General features: G+C 38.2%; 1 protein-coding gene across 10 annotated transcripts in view; it reads left to right on the top strand.

Moving 5' to 3' along the window:
- COL19A1 (collagen type XIX alpha 1 chain) overlaps nt 1-21,281 on the top strand; it is a 214,129-nt gene that overhangs the window by 94,890 nt on the left and 97,958 nt on the right. For all 10 annotated transcript variants that reach the window (XM_054195884.1, XM_054195882.1, XM_054195883.1 and 7 more), the window contains 3 exons: nt 7,934-7,987; nt 17,411-17,464; nt 18,142-18,177. In XM_054195884.1, coding sequence (XP_054051859.1) covers nt 7,934-7,987; nt 17,411-17,464; nt 18,142-18,177 — 144 coding nt within the window. The remainder of the gene's footprint in view (nt 1-7,933; nt 7,988-17,410; nt 17,465-18,141; nt 18,178-21,281) is intronic.

Genomic DNA, 21,281 nt, shown 5'->3' with positions numbered 1-21,281 from the left:
AACAATAGCAATAGCCTGCCAAAACCATGAAAGCATGTGTGTCTAAAAAATACTACGTTCTGTGAAAGCAATACTACTTGTCAACTGCTGACAAGAACGGATAGGCTTTAGGTTGCCTTAGGAGACCAGCCTTGAAAAGAAACTAGTTTATTCCTCCTACGGAAAAATCTTCATTCCACACTAATACTAAGCCAGTATAAACAGAAACCTCCCCATTAAAAGACAGATAGAATTTTAAACAATTGTAGCTGAAAGTCAAATCCATTTGTAGTATTTACTTAAGAAAGGGAAAAATAATGTGCTCATTAAACGAGACAGCTTTTTTCTTTTTAGGTTTTAATCTACTGATAGATACGCAGGATACTTAAATTCAAAATTATCGTGGAGTTTGGCGCTGGAAACTTAGAGCCAAATTCAACTATTAGTTTTGTTTGTAAGTGATGAAAAAGCAAAATTCTGTAAAAGCTTAAGTATTTGTGCAAGTCAAAACGTGTATGATTCCCTTGTGTTAGGCACAGTACAAAGACAGAGCAGACCATTTATCTCATCCCAAAGATATTATAATTAAAATATAAGATTTAAGACAGAAGGTGGATACCTACAGAACAACCGGATTGGATGGTTAATTAAAAAATGAATAATATAAAAGATGATGCTTCAGCTATAGTTGTATCGATCTTGTGCTCATCGCACCAGAGAAGTGTTGGGCTGAAGGGAGAGGTTATTGAATGGGGATAAATGTATTGACTCCGTGTAAGCCTTGCAATGCCGAGTTGTGCACTGAGCTTAGTACTTAGGTTTCCCAGTATTTAAGTATGTGTGCATGAGAACCAGCAAAGAAGAAGATAAATGATGAACAGAGTTTTAGTGATGACGTTCCTAATGGGTGGGTGAGAGCAGGGTGAGGGAGGATTTGTGAAAATAGCATGATCAAATCCGGCTGAAAGTGGTAGCTCTGGAGATAGCTGAAGAAGGTTGTCTGTGGTCTGGATGTGGTTTGTATCTGAGTGACTCGCGTCAAGATTATTCCAGTTGTTGGTGACCAATAGAATCAGTGTTTTTTCAGTGACAAAAGAGGAAACTTTCTCAAGGAAAAACTGGTGAAAGAAACATTTAAAACTAATTATAATTGTTAGATATCAACAAGAAGGTACTGGAAAGTTCAGATGTTCTCTTGGACAGAAGGCAAGTCTGGAGGAGAAGTGTAAACGATGACTCATAAAAATGATTGTTGATTTTTATATTTGCAGATGAGATTAGCCAGAGACACTGTATTAGGAGAAGAAAACTGGACTATGAATGTATCCCGTGTGGCCTCTTCATTGAAAGTTGCATATATGAGTTGCCTGACTGAATTCATGCGTCTTTGTAGTTTGGAGAGCCTTTTGCTTTTGGATTATGAGGAAAGGTATAGCAAAATAAATGATGAGGAATAGACAAATTTTTAAATTGAAGTGATGTTCCATGTATAGAATGTATTGTAGAACTCAGACAGATGGAGTGAGTAAAGAATAGAATATCCGTTACTATTCACAGTGGGTTTTTTCAGAGTCTTTAAAATACATTCTGTGATTTCTTTCTGTAGATGCAAATTCTTGAAATAAACATCGTATTGATTTTTGTTAAGCTTTGACTTATTTTAGAAAGTTATTTACATCCACTAAAGCCTCTACACGTAAATACTAAGTAGCACTTGCAAATGAAGATCACCACAAAAAAGCTTAGTGACTTTTCCTTATAAACACATTTTACTTGATTGATTGTGCTTTCTCTGACGAGAGTATTAATGTATTCAAGTGGATGTTAAGAATACATATTTTCTAGGAGACTGAAACTTTACTTTCAGGTAGCTCATGATTTAGTTTGTATTGTTTTTCTTATTTTTATGAATAAAACTTTAATTTTGGATTAAGAAGTTAAATTAAGTCCGGGAATATATGATCAAATAATTACCGAAAAGAGTGGAGTTTTGGATGTTGATTTTGTTTTTTCTCCTTGACGCTGAAGGGTTTGAAGATGGTGGCAGGATGAGCCATGGCAGGAGAGCGTACAGAGCAAAGTTTGCAAACCACAACATCTAAATTATATGTGGCAAAAAAAAAAAAGCCAGTGTGAGCGTCTTAAGCCTGAGAACATTCATTTGGGACATTTATTATTGAATAACAAACCTAAATGTTAGATTGTAGCAAGCAGGAGTTATCCAAAATTTCAGTGTTTTTTCTTCTGGCGCTGGCTATTCCAAAGGATGTCCCCCAAAAGGATGAGGTTGTCTCTTTATGTTTCTTTTACCCAAACAAGTCTCTTAGATGAAAAATTATGTTATGTGCTATTCTACATAAATTATCTTTTCTGCTTATCACGGTATTATTTAATGACTTTTAGTATTTCATTAATGAACTTAACTACTAGTTCCAGTTGGCATCAGGGAATGTTAGGCAGTCTTTTAGATTTCCACAAGATAGGGTTACATTGAAGAAAAGACCAAGGTGAGATTCAGAGATCTGTAAGGTCTGTTCACTTGTGTTTTCGATAAGATGTTGCTGGTAGCCTTGCTGTGGCATTTTCTAGGTGTGAAAGAATAGAATTTGAGATTTCTGAAGGCTTAGTTCTCAAGTATATCGTAGTTCTGTAGGCTATGTAAGAAAATATTTCAATAAGGCAATAACTGGGGACAGTTTATTGCCTGCCAGGGTGCCGTGAAATTGCTAGACTATTCTAGAAATAGGTGTTTGTGGATGTTGCAATTTTTAGCTTTCGTGAAGAATGTAAAAGTACGCCTAAACTACGTGACTTGATGGAATGTTGATGCAGTCCTTCAATCTAAAGGGGTTGCTAACTCTTCAGAATAGGTTTATCTTTCCACTCCTCGTTCGTCTGTGTTATTTGGTTTGGTTTTTATTTTGCTGTTCTTTATCTCTGGGCTGATACTATTCAATCACTGTTCTCGGTGGTAATGGCATGCTGACAGTGCAAACAGCTCAGTCGTATTGTGATCCTGTATATTGCTGGCATTTGAATTAATGTTTGTCTGTCTTTCAATACCTTCATGAAAAAAGAGAATTTATTTATTAAAAGAGATAATTCTGACTCCTTAAGACATGTGCCTCCTGCAAACACTGTAGTCATTACTCAGCAAGGACATTATCCTAAGAAAAGCTAAAACTATTTTAACATATGACTTTGTCACATTTTCCAAGAGAGAGCAACCATAGCAGAACCAAGGAGCAGTCTAGAGGAAATGTTACCCTGGAAGAGTGCACGGGGTTATATCTGCCTCACCTCCATAAAGACACACATACAATGACGTATCATCAGTTCTGTCCAGAGCATTCTCAAGCAAAATCTAAAGTTAAGGCAATTTTACTGTATTTTTAGAGAGTTGCAGTACTTCTCTGCCTTTTTAACCACAATTCCCCCCCCCTCCCCCGCCTCCAGTTCCTTTTGGCTGCAAATTAAATCCATTATTTCTGTTATTACTATGGAAAACTTATTGTCCCGTTTATAGCATTCTTTTCCATATATGAGATTAATCAGTGTGTCCCATGTTCACTTTTTTCTCCTAACTTTTTTCTCAAACTTTCTAACATTCTGGTTTGGAGAAGAGCAGATACCTAAAAGTTGACAAAGTTTCATGAAAAATATGATGCCCTGAACTAGCCACTGTTTTTCACTGTTCTCATAAGTGGCAAGTAAACCAGAATAATTGGCTTTTTTCAATTTGCATTTGGCAAATGAAGAATGGAGTTTAACCTTCTAAAAATAGCTTTGTGTTACAGTCTGCTCGCTGTGTGATCCGTGAAAATCCCTAGATCCAGTAGTGTTATAGGGATTATTCTTTACTTGTTATTTGTGCATTTGATTTCTCCATGTGGAGAGCACTACACTGTGACATGTATTGGACTTGGAGTTTTTTGATGGCTGTTCTGATTGATTGAAGTCATTTGGCGTTTTAAGTTTTTTTTCTACGACAAATGAAAATGGATGGCTGGAAGAGGCAATTCTTCAGTGTCGTTTAGGAGCCACAGGTTGGCCTGGCTTCAGATCATTCTGTGCCTGAGATTTTGGATTCAATTGAGGTGGTAGTTTGTCTTTATGTAGCCTCTCTGGCTTAGAAATGCTTAGAGCTTGCTTAGAAATGTGATGCGTGACACTAAGCAGTAGTTAGCCGGTATGAACTTCTTCAGTATTGCTCAGTCTGTCTAAGTGAAGCAGGAAGGCAAGATCTTTCTCCTGATGTGTTATCCGGCTTGGTCAGGCACAACAGCTGTTGTTTGGGGCACTTTCACGAGATGGTGATGGCACATTTTGGAATCAGAAGTTTTTTGGTCCTGGTTTCTTGATAAGTGTATTTATTGAGCTTTCTGAATTGCTAATGCCTATGAAGCTTTGTGATCACCCACTTTCTTGCTGTGAGTATCTTAAATAGGTGGGTTTGGAAGACATGGGCTTCATGGTGACATCCTCCCAGGTCATCACTGTTGATTTTATTTTACTAGAAACGGAAGTGTATTTCTGCAATGTTTTATGCTGTCTCGTTCTCGCTCTGCTTAAGTAGTGGTCTTCTGTGATATAGGGTTACAGCCTGTTTGGAAATAAGCTTCTTGTGTCGCTCATTCATTTCCTTGCATACTATCTTAAAGATATGTAGGGCAAAATCACGGAGTTTCAGAGGTTAAAAATTATAAGGTATCCGTACTAAGTTAGTGATAGCAAGTTAGGTAAGCAAGTTACTTTGGAGCGTATTTCAGCTATTGTTAACAATGGTACTTGAAAATGTTTGGAACAAAGGATATCAGGAATTCCCGATTAGTATCATTAACAGGGCAGCACTGTAAAACAAACTTTACCTTTTTAGGTAAATCTTTAGGTATGAATGTATGTTATTTCCAAATGCATTACTTTCCTGTTACAATAAGGAGGAAACAGTATGCAAGGAAAAGGAGGCAGTTGGTCAAAAAGTTGACAAGTGAGTTGAAGGCTGGTACTCCAGTCTTGCAGAGGCCACGCGTGAACCCCTGGTTCTGATTAAAGAATGTTACCACCGAGTTCAGTGTCTCTGCTGTTAACACACAGCACGCTGAATCCCTCCCAGCACTTATACTGGAGCAGTCCCATCAGCTTGTTCCATTGGGGTAATCAAGAGCAGAATGCACCCAAAGAAATAGAAATAATTCAGTGTTATATTGGATTAGTTTTAGCTAGCTAATAAACAAGCATGGCACTTCCAGAGTTTTATCATCCTGTTTTTGCAATAAATAGACTTTAATTGTCTCATCTGAATATAGTATAAGCAGGCAGGAACATTAGATATGAAACGGCATTAACACATTTTTCTCTCTTTATTGTTAATCTATGAGGTAAGCCACAATGTTGATTATTAACAGCCTCCTCTACACTGCAGAGTGACTTCAGCGATTCTGCGAATTGGCTAGATTTGAAGCTGTTAATTATGCAGTATAGTGTGCTCCATAAAGGCAGAAATGAGCGTGACTTGGCTCAGTTCTCATGAGAATAAATTGTAAAAATTGGACCTCTATTTGATTTGAATTCTGGCTTCACAGCAGACACAGACATTCCATATGAAAGGCTTGGCGAGGACAAATCATTTACTCTATTAAAAAATCAGAATAGGTTCATAGTAAAAGCGCGTACCTGGCAGAAAGCCCGCGGCTCTTGGGACTCTGCAGAGGTCCGGGCTCATTAGTAGGAGGTGCTGTTCATCATTTTGTCCAAGAAACTGATAAGCATCTTAAATCCAAATATCTTGTAAATCATAAGGAAAGGAGCTTTTCTTTCTTCCCTGCCTTCACCAACCACACTTGTATGTGTCTAGAGCTGCCCGTCAGCATTTTAAAGTTACCGTCTGCCTACTGTAGAAGAAAAAGACATGGTCTCCAACATGTGCTGCTCATCTAACATCAAGGCAAACAATCAGTGAGGGTGAGGAGAGGATCATCTTTTGGTTTAGGCTCTCTGTTTAGGTTTTTACGTAAACGTAGATGTTGCACAACAAATTTTGACAGGATACTTTTACCTTAGGATTCCACCTATACATCAAGGAATTTACAGGATACTACTACTTCTGAAGCAAATCTGAACATATTTAAATCATTTTCTCTTAAAGTATGAAAACAGATGAACAAATCATAGAAGAAAAAAACCAGCTCAGTAAATTGGAATGATTTTTAAATCTAGAAATATATCCGGTTAAGAAGATACTATGTCAAATATATGACTGTACCTTTGTAGCTATTGCAAGGTTGTAGCAGTATACGTGATATTAGTTGAAAAATCCTGAAAGCAGTACTAAATGTCCAGTGTGTTGCAGTGGTGAAAAGTCAGTTTTTTCTAAAAGTTCTTAGTGAGCTGTTTAAAGAAGAATAGTAAGTTTGGGACTTCAACTGTTATTTTTTTAAACTGACAGCGAAAGAAAGTTACTGTCTAAACCCATAGGACAAAGAGAACGTTACAGATTTAACATACTAAAATAACCAGTGTTAAATTCCTATAACTGTCATTTAAACTTTTGGAATAAATGCATAGATTTACTGGCTTAATTTTTACTTTTTTTTACAAGCAAGAAAGGCAATACTTGAGGAAAAACATTAACAGTATGATTCAGGCTAATGCATAGCATTGGGTTTGTTATCCACAAGATGTATTAAAATGGAAACAGTGAACTAGCAAAGCCATCTTGTGCATGGGGTTATTAAATTCACAGTTTGCGGTTGCTGATTTGTTAGTAGGCTTCAGTTGTTTGAGAAAGCTCATACAAACTCATCTTGCGAAACCGATTATTAGATGAAATGCCCTCTGTCATTGCCGCTGGAGGAACGGCTCTGAATCAGAGCTGTGTCGCAAATGGAGTTAGCTGAATGATCTCAGTTCAATACCATTTACCTAACAGAATTATGAAGATGATGCTGACATAATGAATAGGTCCTGCTCAGACAAATGTAGTCCCCTGGAGATAATTGAAATTCAGTGCAGGGCTGTTCCCTTTCTTTGGTTGAAGAGCTTGGACTCCAGTATCAGTCCTCACGCTTTTATCAGAATTACATGACTTCTATGATTTGACAAAGTTCAGTCTAGTGACAGAGATGCAATTATAGAGCTGTTTACACTTGTTGGCTCTGGAAGACATTCTCCCTTCAATTATGCTTCTTAAGCAGGTGTATTTTGTTCACTTTGATGAAATATGTTTTAAGTAGAACAGCATGGTAGTTAGAGATAATACAGAACTGAATCCTTTCATGTATCCTACAAAGAATATTGTGTTTCATAGTCAGTGTTTCATGAGCAAACACAGGAACCAGCCTGTATAGTCAATCCTGAAGGATCCTTCCCACCATTTTTTTTCTTTTGGTTCATAATGTTGTTCATATTCCTACTTGTGAGAACGTTTTCAGAACAAAAATGGTTTCCATTTTTCAAATGCAATCAGCGAACCATATACCAGTATGAGTTAAAGACAAATAATAATATTGAGGACAGGTCTGTTATCAGATATTTAAACCAAGAATTGTTTATTTAAAAACAGTCTGGGAATGAAAGCAATTAATTGTAATGTCAATGTTAAGATTTTCAAAAGGAAAACTGTTCCCCAGTGTAAATTTCTGTTTTACCACCATGTTCTCGGAGCACTGTGAGAACCGAGAATATTTTTCTCTGGTGCGTATTTATTAATGTTCAGTGGCACTGTGAAGCAGGGAGAGCTGTAGCTCTCAGGGCGCTAGACATTTTTCAGAGGCATTTCTTCGGAAAGAATTTCTGTTGGAATGTAAGAAATAATTTTGCTTTTGCAGCCAGCAATGTATATGTAGCACTTCATGTAGAACAGACCAGGATCTTAAAATATTTTTCCTGTTAAAAAGTGTCATGGGTTAGTATTAGTCTTGCGTATATGCAATAAAACAAATTTTCATTCTTTTAGGGTGAAAAAGGAGATAAAGGAGAACCAGGACCAGAAGGCATTCGTGGAAGAGAGGTAAGCTGAATGATAATGAAACAGCCAAGTTATGAACTTTTTGGGGGATAGTGAAGCAATGAAATTCAGAATTTACGTAAGGCAAGTGTTGGATTTACAAAATGCGTGCGCCTGGAGAGTTAACATCCACAGGATGATGGGGCAAGAAAAAGAGATGCATTCAGGCGAGATATGAGTTCTTTGGGCTTCAGGTTGGACAGGGGAGCTAATGGGTAAGGATATGGTAGATAAACTGAAACAAGTGTGGGGATTAAACCAACACAGTATAGACGAGAAACACTCCTGGGTGGATAATCTGCTGGAAAAGAGGGTGCTTCTGGAGGCAGGGTAAAGCTAGGCTTGGAGCCTTGGTTTCTGAAAAGGAAAATACACAGGCTGTTAGCCTTTCTTGGGTGAGAGCCGTGGGTCACTCACCGTGCCATGTGGCTCATGTGATAGAGAATTGGAGTTAAAATTTCACTTTTTTTCCTCTGCCAGACTTCATTGCATGCTTAGTTAATTGGTCTGGTCTATATTTGAGGTAGAGCATGAATCTGCGTCTAAAAATACTGGATAATCCTGGTCATTGAGTTCACGTTCAAGCTTGAACCTGAGCTAGCGCTATAGACATGCCCAGTAATAAACCTTACTTTTGCCTAATTTATTTTTAAATTTAAATTTATTTTTGTATATACCAAACCAAGATAAGAGGGCAGAAAATCAGATTATTTTTTTTCAATACGATACTAAAATGGCCAACCAGCATGATTTGAACAGCAAGATTTAAAAAAAAAAAAAAGAGAAAGAAAAAGCAGCAATTTTCTTTATCCCCCTCTTCCCCTTCTTTTTCCTCCTTGACCTAGCTGAGGGTCAACCTGCGTTTAGGTTTCAATGCAGGATACTGTTGGCTCTCCAATTGCAAAGCATTGCAGTTGAAGGCAGAGAGCATCTCACAGACGGATCTGAACCTGACTGTCCAAATTCTTTGGGGAATGACTGGCATTAGGACTGGAATCCAGATACAGGATTTGAAAAAAACTTTCAGCAAAACTCTTTTAAGCAACTTCACCAAAAGAGTAAAAGGGTCAGCATTTGACACAAAAATGCTATGACAGTCTAGCTGGGTCTACTGAAAATGCAGTAAAACAGACCACATAATTATGACACTTTTTATGTCGTCTGGCCTTCTACACATACTGTAACCATAAAAATATTTTTCCTAATTTTAGGTTATTATAATTTAGTGCTAGATAAATCAGGCTATTTTTGACTAATAGTGGATGTGCTCCATATGAAAACATCTACTATGTACTGAGCTGAAACTACATTTAGGTATTCAAAGAGGTATTCTCTTGTAGCCTGCCTGTCTGTAAAGGTGAACCATATACTTCTGTCACGCATACATACATGCTGACAGGATGGAAAAAACACATCTGTGTTTCTTTCCATAGCTCTGGGGACATTTCTGTGTTGGTCTTACACGATCTCCTTTACTACATGGGATCTTGTTCCATAAACCTTTTAGGAAGAGTAAGGTATACCAAGTATCTGGTGAACTCTAGAACATATTTGACATAGTGGCACTGTGAAAGTGTAAAATATCAAACCTTTATGTTTTGAAATATTTACTGAACTGTTGTAATGTGTCAAGAATGGTAGATTATCATCATGGGAACTGTCATTAAAACATTTTGGAAGTAAAATAGCACAAGGCAATATAACATTATATTGGTTGAATCCACACGTAATTCCTTTTTAACAACACTTACATGAAATACTTCGGATTCAGCTATCACCATGCATGGAGATGCCAGTCATTAAGTTTAAATTTAAAGGACTGTGTATCATTGACTCTTGGTTGCTATCAGTGTCTCTCAAACTCATTCCACATACAGAAATGTAACATCTGATATTTCTGAAATAATCAAGTTAATCTGTTTACATGGGTGTAATCTGCAGTGCTGTACAAAGAAAGCCTGAAAACACTTAAAGCTAGCGGTATCAGCTGCTGGCAGCTGTTTTCTCTGCCTGGGGGAGTGAGGGTTTCCGTGCTCGCAAGTGAAGAACTTGAAAATGATGACTGAACATTTTGTCTTGCACAAATGGTAGAAACATATTTGAATTTATTTTAATCAAAATCAGGAAAGTAGGTGTCACAGAACAGTTTTGCTTGCTGTTACTTCTCGTGTTTTCTTAGCTGTACAAAAAGTTCTTGCTAGAACGAAGCAGCATGGCAGAAGGGAAGCCAGACCTGATTTGGAGACTAGGCTTTCTGTAATGATGAAGAGAGACCTAAAAAGTTTAATGTCCTCATCCCTCACTGGTTGCGCTAACTGGGTCAGTTAATCTCATTGAGAAAGCAGGTTTGGATGCAGGAAATGTGAGTATATTTAACTGCTCTGCACATCTCCCAGTTTATCACTCCAGGAATCTGAGCCAAGATCTACAATGCCATGTCTCAGCCTGGGACATTATTCAAAATCCACCTGACAACATGAATACTTACTGTAACTACTAGTAATGTGGTTGCCATTGTTTTTAGCTTCTTAAGGAGTAGTTATAAATAACTATATATATTACTAATGTAGTCCTCCCGTGGCATGTGTTCACGTTACATCTGTAAGCAGGTATTTGCCTGGATAATATGAACATCCAGTTTGCTCGAGTAGTATCTCTGTTTTATCCCTTGAGACTCTTTTAGCCACTCAACATTAATAATGCTATCATTTGTATCACTGTAACAAGTGGAGCTTCATAGGCACGCTGTCTGAAAGAAAGCATGATAAACACAGTTTCTTCTCCATCACACTCATATCTCATATGGAATAAGGACAAATTTGCAATACAAATATCCATGAAACTATCTGTGGAATAAAATCTATGTTATATTTATATGCTTGTCAGTTGAACTGACAAGTTTTTATCATTCAAACTTTTAGATTCTTTTTAGAGCCATGTTATTTTCTTGATCAGTAGTGCAGGTAGGAAGTGAATAGCATGGGATACTACCAATTAATGTTTTGCTAACAATAAATTAAATCCTTCAGCAGAAGTAAGTGAAAACATAAAGTTTTATCATACCTATCAGTCATTCATAGCTAGGGGAAGAACAGAGCCTTTCTTGTAAATTGTAAAAAAAAAAAAAGTCTAAAAAAATCTGAAATTAAAGTCTAGTGTATAATCTCTACAGCATTAAACTAAGTTATTCACTAATTGGTTTTTTCTTCTGATGGGAAAGGAGATACCCTAAGTGACTTTTTAAAAACTTTCTTATATAAAATTCTGTTATTCTTTGCATACCTGATGTCAAAGGATGGACCTCTGAAGTTCAGTGAGCAATGAAAAAAATCCCAGTTTTTCAATGGAAAGACAGAAAAAATATTGGACATTTTTGTTTTTATGCCTGTGGGAAAAGGTGAACAGAAGTATAAACATTTTTAAAGGGATCCAGTGTCTTGATATGATAGTAAGTCATTTACCTTCACAGCCTCACGGCCTGTCTCTGTAATCTTCAGCTCTCAGTATTAGCGTTGTAAGGAAATATTTGCATAGGAAGGCAAGAATTCTATTGCTTGAAAGTGTGAAGTTGGTAATGATATTTAATTATATCTAGAGTTTGAGGATTCTGTTAAGAACAAAAGTATAAGGAGGTAGTCGGCCAGAAAATTCTAGTAATGCAGCAATTTGAAGTTTTTGAAGGACGTTAACGAGAAAAGAACAATGGCAATATTTAAAAGTACAAGACATAAACTGTAAAATAGTATATTGTTTGGAGCTTTGAAAATACTTTGCTAATTAGAAAAGTTATCCCAACATAGGCAGCTTGCTGTTGTACAGCTGACTCCGAAAAGTTAATTTAGATTTTTAAGGCTGCTCTCTGGAGAAAGTATAGTTCTGTTGTCTTACTCAGAGTATTTCCAACTTTTATTACTCAGCAGAGATTATTGATTTGATCTATAATAATTTGGCTGCACATTGTTGGTTAGTGCGTTGGATTTTTTACTGTATTTCCAGTACTTTAGATAATATGTGGTGTTCTAGGAGATTTTAACCTGATGTGAGGTTGAACCAGATCACTCTAATGCGGGCCAGGGAATTGTAAATAATGAATGGTGTCTTTCCAAACAGATATCTTTTAGAGTGAAAAAATTGTTCTCGTCAAAAGATTATGCCAGTTTTACAGCATTTGCCATTGCCACATGCATGCAGCATCGTGTATGTTGCTCAAATTGGTGCATTTCCACTGGGTGACACTGATGGAGTCCTCTGGTTGGGGTCCAGCTCATCTTTGCATTTTTTCATTGGGAAGAGCACCTGTCATCAGCTGCCAGTACATTTTGCCTGTTTCATCTCTTTTCTGTGATGATGCATAGGCATTGGCTGCTGCTCTCTCTCTCTCTCTGAGAAAATTTTCAATGTATGATACGGTTTTCTCAGGCCTCAGTGAACCTGCTAGAGCATGTTAAGTCAAAATTCATCAAGTAAAGCATTAGGGCACAACAAGTATGTTTTACTTGGAGGGAATACTTAACATAACAATTTTCCTAACGTTCCTGAACTCTAGAAAGAGTTTTCTTATTGATAATTTCATGCAAAGCTAACAATTCAGTTATTTTGGTACTCTGTTTCATACTGCTCTGATCAAATTCATGTCCGTTATTATGGTAAACAATTTGTCTCAGGGTGAGAGGTTAATGCACTTCACGGATATTTCCCAGCTGTGGATAAGTAATTGATGGCAGCTGAGAAAAGGCTGTGGGCCCTGTCCTCTAAAACTGCTGGTGAGGTTTGCATTGTGGCTGATAGCTGTCTCTTCATCTCAGTAGTTTTTCTTCAACGAGCTGTTAAACAGAACCCTGGCTCTCAATGCCCTTGGTTCCTTTGGTCTCCAGTCCATGTGGAAACCCATCTGTCCAGTTGCCTGCTAGAAGGCAGTGTAAGCCTTAGAAACTCTGGCAGCTCTGTAAGAGTTCCCCAGTAAGCTTCCTCTCCGTACCCTGGCTTTCTTGAGGCTTCCATGTTTGCTCCCAGATCAGCTCATTGTGAGTCTACTGATGAAAGTTTTCCTCAAACTTCCCTGGCCTGTCATTCAAATCCCCCTGCTTGGGCTGCAGAGTTTTTATCCGAGGGATTGACAGCTAGTCAGTCTCAGCCGGAGAAGGGTCAGCTCATTAAACCCTTACAAATCCCTTGTGTGGCTTTTAAACCCAACTGAACATCACAGTGTCAAGGTTAAAAGCAACACACGAGTCTGCAAGAAAATCTAATTTACAGAAGCAGACTCCTTTAAATTACAGGATGCTTCCCCCTTCCTGTGCAAGCACCAACACACATTTCCCTTTTAATATAACCCCTGTAGGTTATCTGGGAGCACTCCCAGAAGGTGTGTACTTGGTTCAAGTTGTTGCTGTGGTTTGGTGGCAGGTTAGATGACACTCCTAGGGGCCTTTTGCAGGGTACTTCCTGAGACACTACAGGCATATGGGATGTGATTTCCCAGCACAAGCAACAAGCTGTGAATCCTCTGTTCTCTTCCTCTTCTGTTCTTTTTGCTAGCGATGGTAGTAGTACCGGTCTGCAGATCATCATGTTGAACCAAAAGAATTGGCTTAGGGGAAAATGTTTTTTGGTTCCCTTTTCTCACAAAATCTTGGACTGTTCTGATCTTATCCAAATGACCAAAAACATAGGAGGTGAAAAGCTGTTTCATTTTCTGGTTTTGGTTATACCTGGCACTTTTTTTGAATGAATAAAATGTTCTCAGTCTCAGTAAGGAACATATTTATCAATCACTAAGTAAAGTTATTTTTCCTTCACTGCAGAACAGTGCACAGAACAGAGCACAGCAAACTTTGTATGAGATTGTCACTGGTTTGAAAGGAAAATTCAAATACAAAAGCTGTCACCTTTTATGCTAGTAGTTTTGGGACATCATTAATAAAATCCCATCCTTTGAAGAATCTGGGAAACCGCGGTCCTTTTTAGAGCTTTAAAGCAACAGTTACTGTTTATTAGTTGTTGTGGAGATTTTTCTCCTAATCCAGTTGGTTTTGTAGGCTGGCTTAGACTTCAGTAAACTAAGTCTCAGAAAAGTCTGGTTAAATATTTGTCAAAAATAGTGTGAACTAATATGGTAACTTCTCCTTTAAATTCCATCCACCAGAAGAATAGCATCGTCATCCCCTTCCAAATGAAAAGCCTGCCTCCAGTTTAATCTTTCCTCTGCTGGCTCCAATTTTGCTGACTTTACACCCCTATCAGTATTTGTGGTATAGTTGTTTCAGTAATTTCACTGTTGGTCAGCAATTGTGTTACAGTAATACCTGTCTTGTTATATAAATAACATTTCTCATTTCTGCCATTTCTCATGTTGTTATCTTGTTAGCCTTGAGTTGGCCTCAGACATGCGTATCCTAACGCTTGCTTTACATTTTGGCATCCATGAAGACTGTTCATCAACTCACAAATGTGTATTATATTGCTCCCAAAATTGCTAGAATTAGATCAGGGTAGTATTCAATAACTCATTTACTCCCTGTTACAAGAGCTGCTGGAATTTTTATTCAGTTCTTGCGTTTCTGGCAAATCTGGTAACAGACTCCTTAGATCAATAGAAATTAGTTTGTTGTTTTCAAAACTGACCTTTCTCCTAAAATATTGCATAAAATGAGCTTTTCTAATTTAAAGCTTTTTCTAAAATCATCCAAGTTATATCTGTTTAGGTAACCACATCCATTTTACTGAAGCATCCTGTTCTGGTCTCTGCCAGAGGCAGGATACTGTACTGTACTTTACTGCGATAAAAGGGGCTAAAGATTTGATTTAGCACAGGAATTCTTACTTCTTATGTCATTTCAGAGACAATCAGCAGCAGCCAAGCCTCTCAGCACCTTTAAAAGGGTGACTGTAGAGAAGAATAGGCCTGGTGCAGTACCAGATGTGTTTTTGCAAGCATTCACTATTTCTGGAACTTAAAAGGATAATAATATTTTAAAAATATATATATAATGTGTAGAAGAACAAGAAATACTTCTAATGGGATAACCTTTTAAGCAATTTTTTTTTCCCTGATGCTACTTTTCTTTCTTGGGGTTATAAACTGCAAAGGAAAGCTAATTCAAGTATTTTAAAGTAAATACATTATATAAAAACTTTCCTGGATACTCAGAAATCTTGCTTCAAACACTGCAAGGCTTGTTGTCAAATGTATAGTTTCCCCTTTTCCTTTCTCTGTGAGGTTGACCTCTGTGGTCATCACCTCTGCAGTAGCTGTCAAACTGCATACCTCACCGAGGTGCGCTGCAGGAGCTCTATTAAAAGCTTTAAACACACCAATTAGTTAAAAATGAGGTTCATAGTTTGAACAGTGCATGGTTTGGATTCAGTATCTTTCCTCTGTAGCTGTCTTTCCTATTCAGTAGAGACACACAGATATATCGCCTTCTGTGAGTTGCAGATTTTTTTTATCTTTTCTCTTCTGTAAATATACAGCCTAAGGGCTAATTCTTAAACCTATTGTTCCACTGCTGATTTGCTAATATTGATTTTGAACCAGATCCATACAGCTTGCATACCTGAAAAATCCCTAAAATGGCTTTTTAGAGTATGGAATGATTGTGTTTTATGCAGTCTTTCAGAAGGAGGTGAAAAGTAAAATGTAGTTGGTGACAATATTAAAACTATGTCATAAATATGCAGATTGTAAAAAGAAAGCAATTTTTTGGCTTGGTTTTTGAATCCATCTGCATATTACATTTTTTAAGTTCAAACAGCAAAACTACTTCTGATTTAACTATTACATATTTGGCAAGCTTAATAAAGGACAAATCAAAGCTAAATCAGGGGTATTTACAACAACCACAAATTTAATCCAAAGTGGGTACTTAAATGCTCATATAGTTCTAAATGATGTTCCTTCCAGATGGTGAATTAATGTAATTTTAGCAGGAAGTGAAGTTGCACAAATATGCAGTATTTAGAACACTCACTGATTTAATGTTTCTGTACCCACCAAGGCACAGATGTTGCTTATCATTTTCGTGCCAGTTGTCTCCATCTTTCCAATTATTGCAAACTGAGGAAGAGAGTTTGCAAGGGCAAAAAGGGGGCTGGGAAGAACTTAAGTTAGTAAACCCTAATTCAGATGTAGATAAATCTTTTCTGTCCTCGACCTATTTAACCTCCACAATAGTAACAATGGTGGCCTACTTGTGGAATATCTCATGCTTGGGTCCCGTATTGCCTGTATCACCACCATATGGTTTCTAAGTAAAATCTCTAAACCTGTAGAACCGTCTCTGACTTACAATGTACATGCTCTCCTGTTGAATGCCTCTAAAGCAGTGATCAGAGGGAAGGCACAAGACAAATCTCTTGGCTTAAACAAAAAGGAGTCCCTGGTAGGTTGGTCCGGTATCAGAATTAAGTTCATTCCTTACTGCAGAATGGCTTGAATTTGCTGGGCATATTTCAAAACCTCTCACTTTTCCATGTGTTTTGCAGCAAGAAGACAACAAAGAATATGAGCTGGGTGCTAAAGATTTTTTTTTTTTGGGGTGCTTCTGGTGAGACGTGTTAGTGAAAGAGCTGTATTGTAGATATTGTAGTGGGTAGGTTCAGACTAGATGTAAGGAGGAAATTTTTTACAATGAGGGTGGTGAAACACTGGAACAGGTTGCCCAGAGATGTTGTGGATATTCCATCCTTGGAAACATTCAAGGTCAGGTTGGACGGGGCTCTGAGCAACCTGATCTAGTTGAAGATGTCCCTGCTCATTGCAGGAGGATTGGACCAAATGACCTTTAAATCTTCCAAACCAAACCATTCTATGATTCTACGGTTGTGAAATTGCTGCGTGTGTAATGTTTAAAACTAGGCAGTATTATCTGCTTCTCCAGATGAAGGCAAAACAGAGGAGGGAGGTATGACCTTTTCAAACACTGGTGAAGATCCGAGTGTTGGAGGATGTGCAGCAGCTCTGAGCTGTACCCTACTGCAGCCTACCAGCGCAGTAGTGCTTCTTAACACAGAATCCACAGCTCTCTGTCCACCTCTGCCTCCTTTGCAATTTTGGCAGAGGTTAAGTGAATGCACTGGTACTTTCTCTAATATTCTGCTTTGCCTTTGTTGGCTACGCAAGGTACAGACCTGCTGGGGCTGCAAAGGAACTTTGCATTTCTGCACGCCACTTGTCGTATTAGAGCAGGACCAATAGATGGTTTAGCTTTGTATGTTTAATTATGTGTTGAACGTAGATGCGGTCTTCAATTGATGTTTCTCTGTTCACAAAATAATGAAAATAAATAATTATGAGATAGTAGTACAAATACCGTGATAATATTTCAAGGCTTAGTCGGTTAGTATATGCTAATTCACAGCACTACAGGATTTTGTCCAACACTTTCCACAGATGACAACTAATATGCATTTTTCTTCTTTGCCCAGGGACTAAAAGGTGACCCTGGTAGTCCTGGTGCGGCTGGTCCTAAAGGAGAAAAGGTACCTTTTTTTCTGTAAAGTTGTGTGTATATGTGAGTGTGCATGGTATTTCTTCAATATTGAGCATACTGCCTTAACTACATGCAATGAACACCAGTGCTGCCGTATGTGTAGCTTAAAGGTTGAAGAACACAAATGCAGAATAACTGTGAATATGGAAGACAAATACACTTTATTACAGCAGATTTTGAAAAGAATTCAGAGCAGGAGGTTAAATGCGGTGTTCTGGGTGCTCTGTTTTGCTCCCATGGACTGAGCCTGAAGGTCCCACAGCACAATTCATACCTCAGTGACCTACTTCTGTGAACATTTTACACAGTCAGATGTCTCTACATATGTGAGCTGTCACACTGACTTCAGTGGCCACGTTGTGCATGTAAGCTGCAGCTTGTAATTTAACATATGCAAATGTGTTTTGAAGGATTGCTTTTTTTAAGCTGTGATTCGTTTTTGTAAAGGCCTGCCATTGTTTTCCATTTAACCTGTCGTGAACTGTGTACATCTATGTCATTACGGAAAAAGAATATTGCTTTACTCATATACGCTCATAATCAGAGCATGTTTGATAGTTATACTGAATTTACTTCTGCAGTGGTGCATATCCTCTAGAATGCCTAGAGGTTAAAAATGTATAACTAAAGAAACTGGTGATTTATTTACTCTCCTATTTTCACTAGGGAGATGCAGGACCTCCGGGACCAACTGCCTTGAGCGTAAGTACACGTAAAATAAAAACAGACAAAAGAAAATCACTAAGAAATGTTGCGGTTTTTACCTTATTTGCAATGTAAATACTTTCATTATTAAATTTAAGAGCCAAGTACCTCTCTTTAGAATCCTCTGCATTTTCTATATGAACTGTGAAGCAAGGAAAAGGGAATTTTATAAATATAAAGAAAATAAGTGTGTTTAAAACATCTTGTTTCCCACCAAATACTAACAAGAATATTTTTTTCTTATTCTGTGTACAGATAGTATAGGCTGATTAAAGTGAAAGAATTCCCTTGTTATTTTTAGTGGAAAACATTTTTCAGTAAAAGCATGCAAAACAAATTAATGCTTTTCAAAATATTGTAAATAATCTATTGTCATGATATTATATATATATAGCATACATATGTTGAAATTTGACCCACAGGACCCAGTTCTCAGAAAGCTATGGATGTGGGGACTCGTGCAGCAGCCAGGTAGATGAGGCTGCCACAGCTCCTTGCTATCAGGTCCAACTGGTAACCTGGCTGAGCGTGCGATCCCAATAGACACACAAACAGAATCACAGAATGGTAGGGGCTGGAAGGGACCTCTGGAGATCATCTAGTCCAACCCCCCTGCCAGAGCAGGGTCACCTAGAGCAGGTTGCACAGGAACGCGTCCAGGGGGGTTTTGAATCCAGAGTCTCCAGAGATGGAGACTCCACCACCTCTCTGGGCAGCCTGTTCCAGGGCTCTGCCACCCTCAAAGTAAAGAGGTTCCTCCTCATGTTGAGATGGAACTTCCTATGTTCAAGTTTGTGCCCATTACCTCTTGTCCTGTCCCCGGGCACCACTGAAAAGAGCCTGGCCCCATCCTCCTGACACCCATCCTTTATGTATTTATAAGTGTTGATAAGGTCCCCCCTCAACCGTCTTTCTTCCAGACTGAAGAGACCCAAATCCCTCAGCCTTTCTTCATGAGAGAGGTGTTCAAGTCCCCTAATCATCTTGGTAGCCCTTTGCTGTACCCTCTCCAGCAGTTTCCTGTCCTTGAACCCAACACAGTACTCCAGATGCAGCCACACCAAGGCAGAGTAGAGAGGGAGGAGAATACATATAGCACATATAGAAGGGTCTGGCCACACAGGTCAGCACAGAGGGACACACTCAGCACTCCTACAAACAGCACCAACAGCCTCATCCTGTTACCCTCTCTGGCTGATCATTATGGTGGTCTGGGAAATATATACACATATACCATGTGAATCCCCCTAGTAGCTGAGATGACACACAGCCTAACCCATAGATGCCCCTGATCCTGGTCTTTCTAGTTACTGGCACCTGGCTATTCAACCCCCTGAGGCTCACAGACCCATACCACTTGCTGGTGCAGACCTGCTCACTCATAGACACCTACACAAAAATGCGCATGTACACACACACACATATATTTATATTTCTCTGGCTTCCGGGTCATTTCACCTACTTGCCAGCCAGTCCAGCTTGATATTCACTGCTGATTACACACACGCTCGCGTGCCTGCGCTCGCTCCATTTGTTGGTACCACAAAGCACAGACCTTTGTCTTGCATGAAACACGTCATATGCTTCTGGTTTGATGCATTACGTGATAAAGCTGCTACTGATAATAAAAATAATTAAAATAATTTCAGTATTGATTTAATTATAATACATTTAAATTCCAGTGATTGGACATGTCTAATAATATTTGAGAATAAGATATGCTTCTCTATCCAGAGAAGGAGGCTGAGAAATTCCTTTCACACAGAATAGAAATTTGTTTAGAGTTTTTCCTTTCAAACACTTGCAGAGTTATGTGTTGTGGTCTTGACATCTATATAATCTTTTTATCTTACATAATGACCAGATGTGCATAACAAAGACAGACTGGAAAGGAAAAAGAAATATTACATTAAAATGATGGAAAATAACTTACTAGATTCTTACAAAGAACAGTATTTCAATAATCATGGTGTTTTTACAGTTTCTACAGTTCTCAGAGGGAAAAAATCAGACAGGTATCTTCCTTTCTTTCTTTACAGAAAAAGCCTGTGTATCAGACTCGGGAAGTTACAAATTTGGCCACTAATTCATTTATTCCCTTTCCTGTAATTTACCTGCAAAAAAGAATATGTGAGGTCAGACACGATGACCAGTTTCTGTTTGCTACAGTTCATGTCTTGCTAGAGGTAAACAGGGCAAATTATGTCCGTCAGCTCTTGAATATACAGTCAAAGTGTGTGTTGAGGGAGTTAACAGTGAAATATTTTTATTAAACAACCTTGATTCTAGGGTTGTTACTGCAGTAGATGGATTGGAGTAGATCTTGCTTCAGATAGATTCTTACAGGCCTTGAAGGGATCACTGAAACAGAAATAGGATATTTATGAAGGTAAAGCACAGCAAAAAGAATTGAGGATGCCTATTTTCTGTGGGCTATAGGACCACAGAATGACGCTTTTGAGCATTTCTTGTGTAAATGATGGAAAAATGACTACATCTATTCTGCTAGCAGTGCCTGGATATGCTAGGCCTGATGTCTTGGGCCTGTTTTGAATGCATTCGTTGTCTTCAGTTGCAGTTGCAGACACTTAGCTTTCCTAAGAGTTATACTCAGAGGTTAGCAGTATGATGTCAAAATTCAGAAGCTACTATCAAATTGACTGAACTTACTCCTTCTGTACCCTAAGTGATTCACCTTCATAAAATTGACTGTCAAAGAATTACATTTCTTTGATTCTAAAATGCTGTGCAAATGTTTCAGTTCAGCTGATTCAGGCATAGCAAGATGTCTGTGCTGATACATCCACTGATGTACCACTGTCTTCACAGTTTTTAAAAGGAAACATTTAAATTTTGGGAAAGCAGGCACTAATCTTCAGAGGCATGTTAGTAACGGATGTACTGAAATGGGGTTTTTTGTGTAGCTGCTAACAGAAGAGACAAGAGTGAGTGTGAATTGGTTTAGCAGCTTGAAGACAGATTACAACACTGTGGGAATATATGGCCCAGCAGGAAGTCTTTCTCTCTCCGCCACTGTAAATAGTCATGCGTTTCTGTTGGCAAGGACTAAAAGAGGATGAATGATATGATGGTCATGGCTT

The sequence above is a fragment of the Rissa tridactyla genome, chromosome 3 (assembly GCF_028500815.1).
Source record: "Rissa tridactyla isolate bRisTri1 chromosome 3, bRisTri1.patW.cur.20221130, whole genome shotgun sequence".
NCBI lineage: Eukaryota > Metazoa > Chordata > Aves > Charadriiformes > Laridae > Rissa > Rissa tridactyla.
This window is presented reverse-complemented; position numbering and strand designations above follow the sequence as displayed.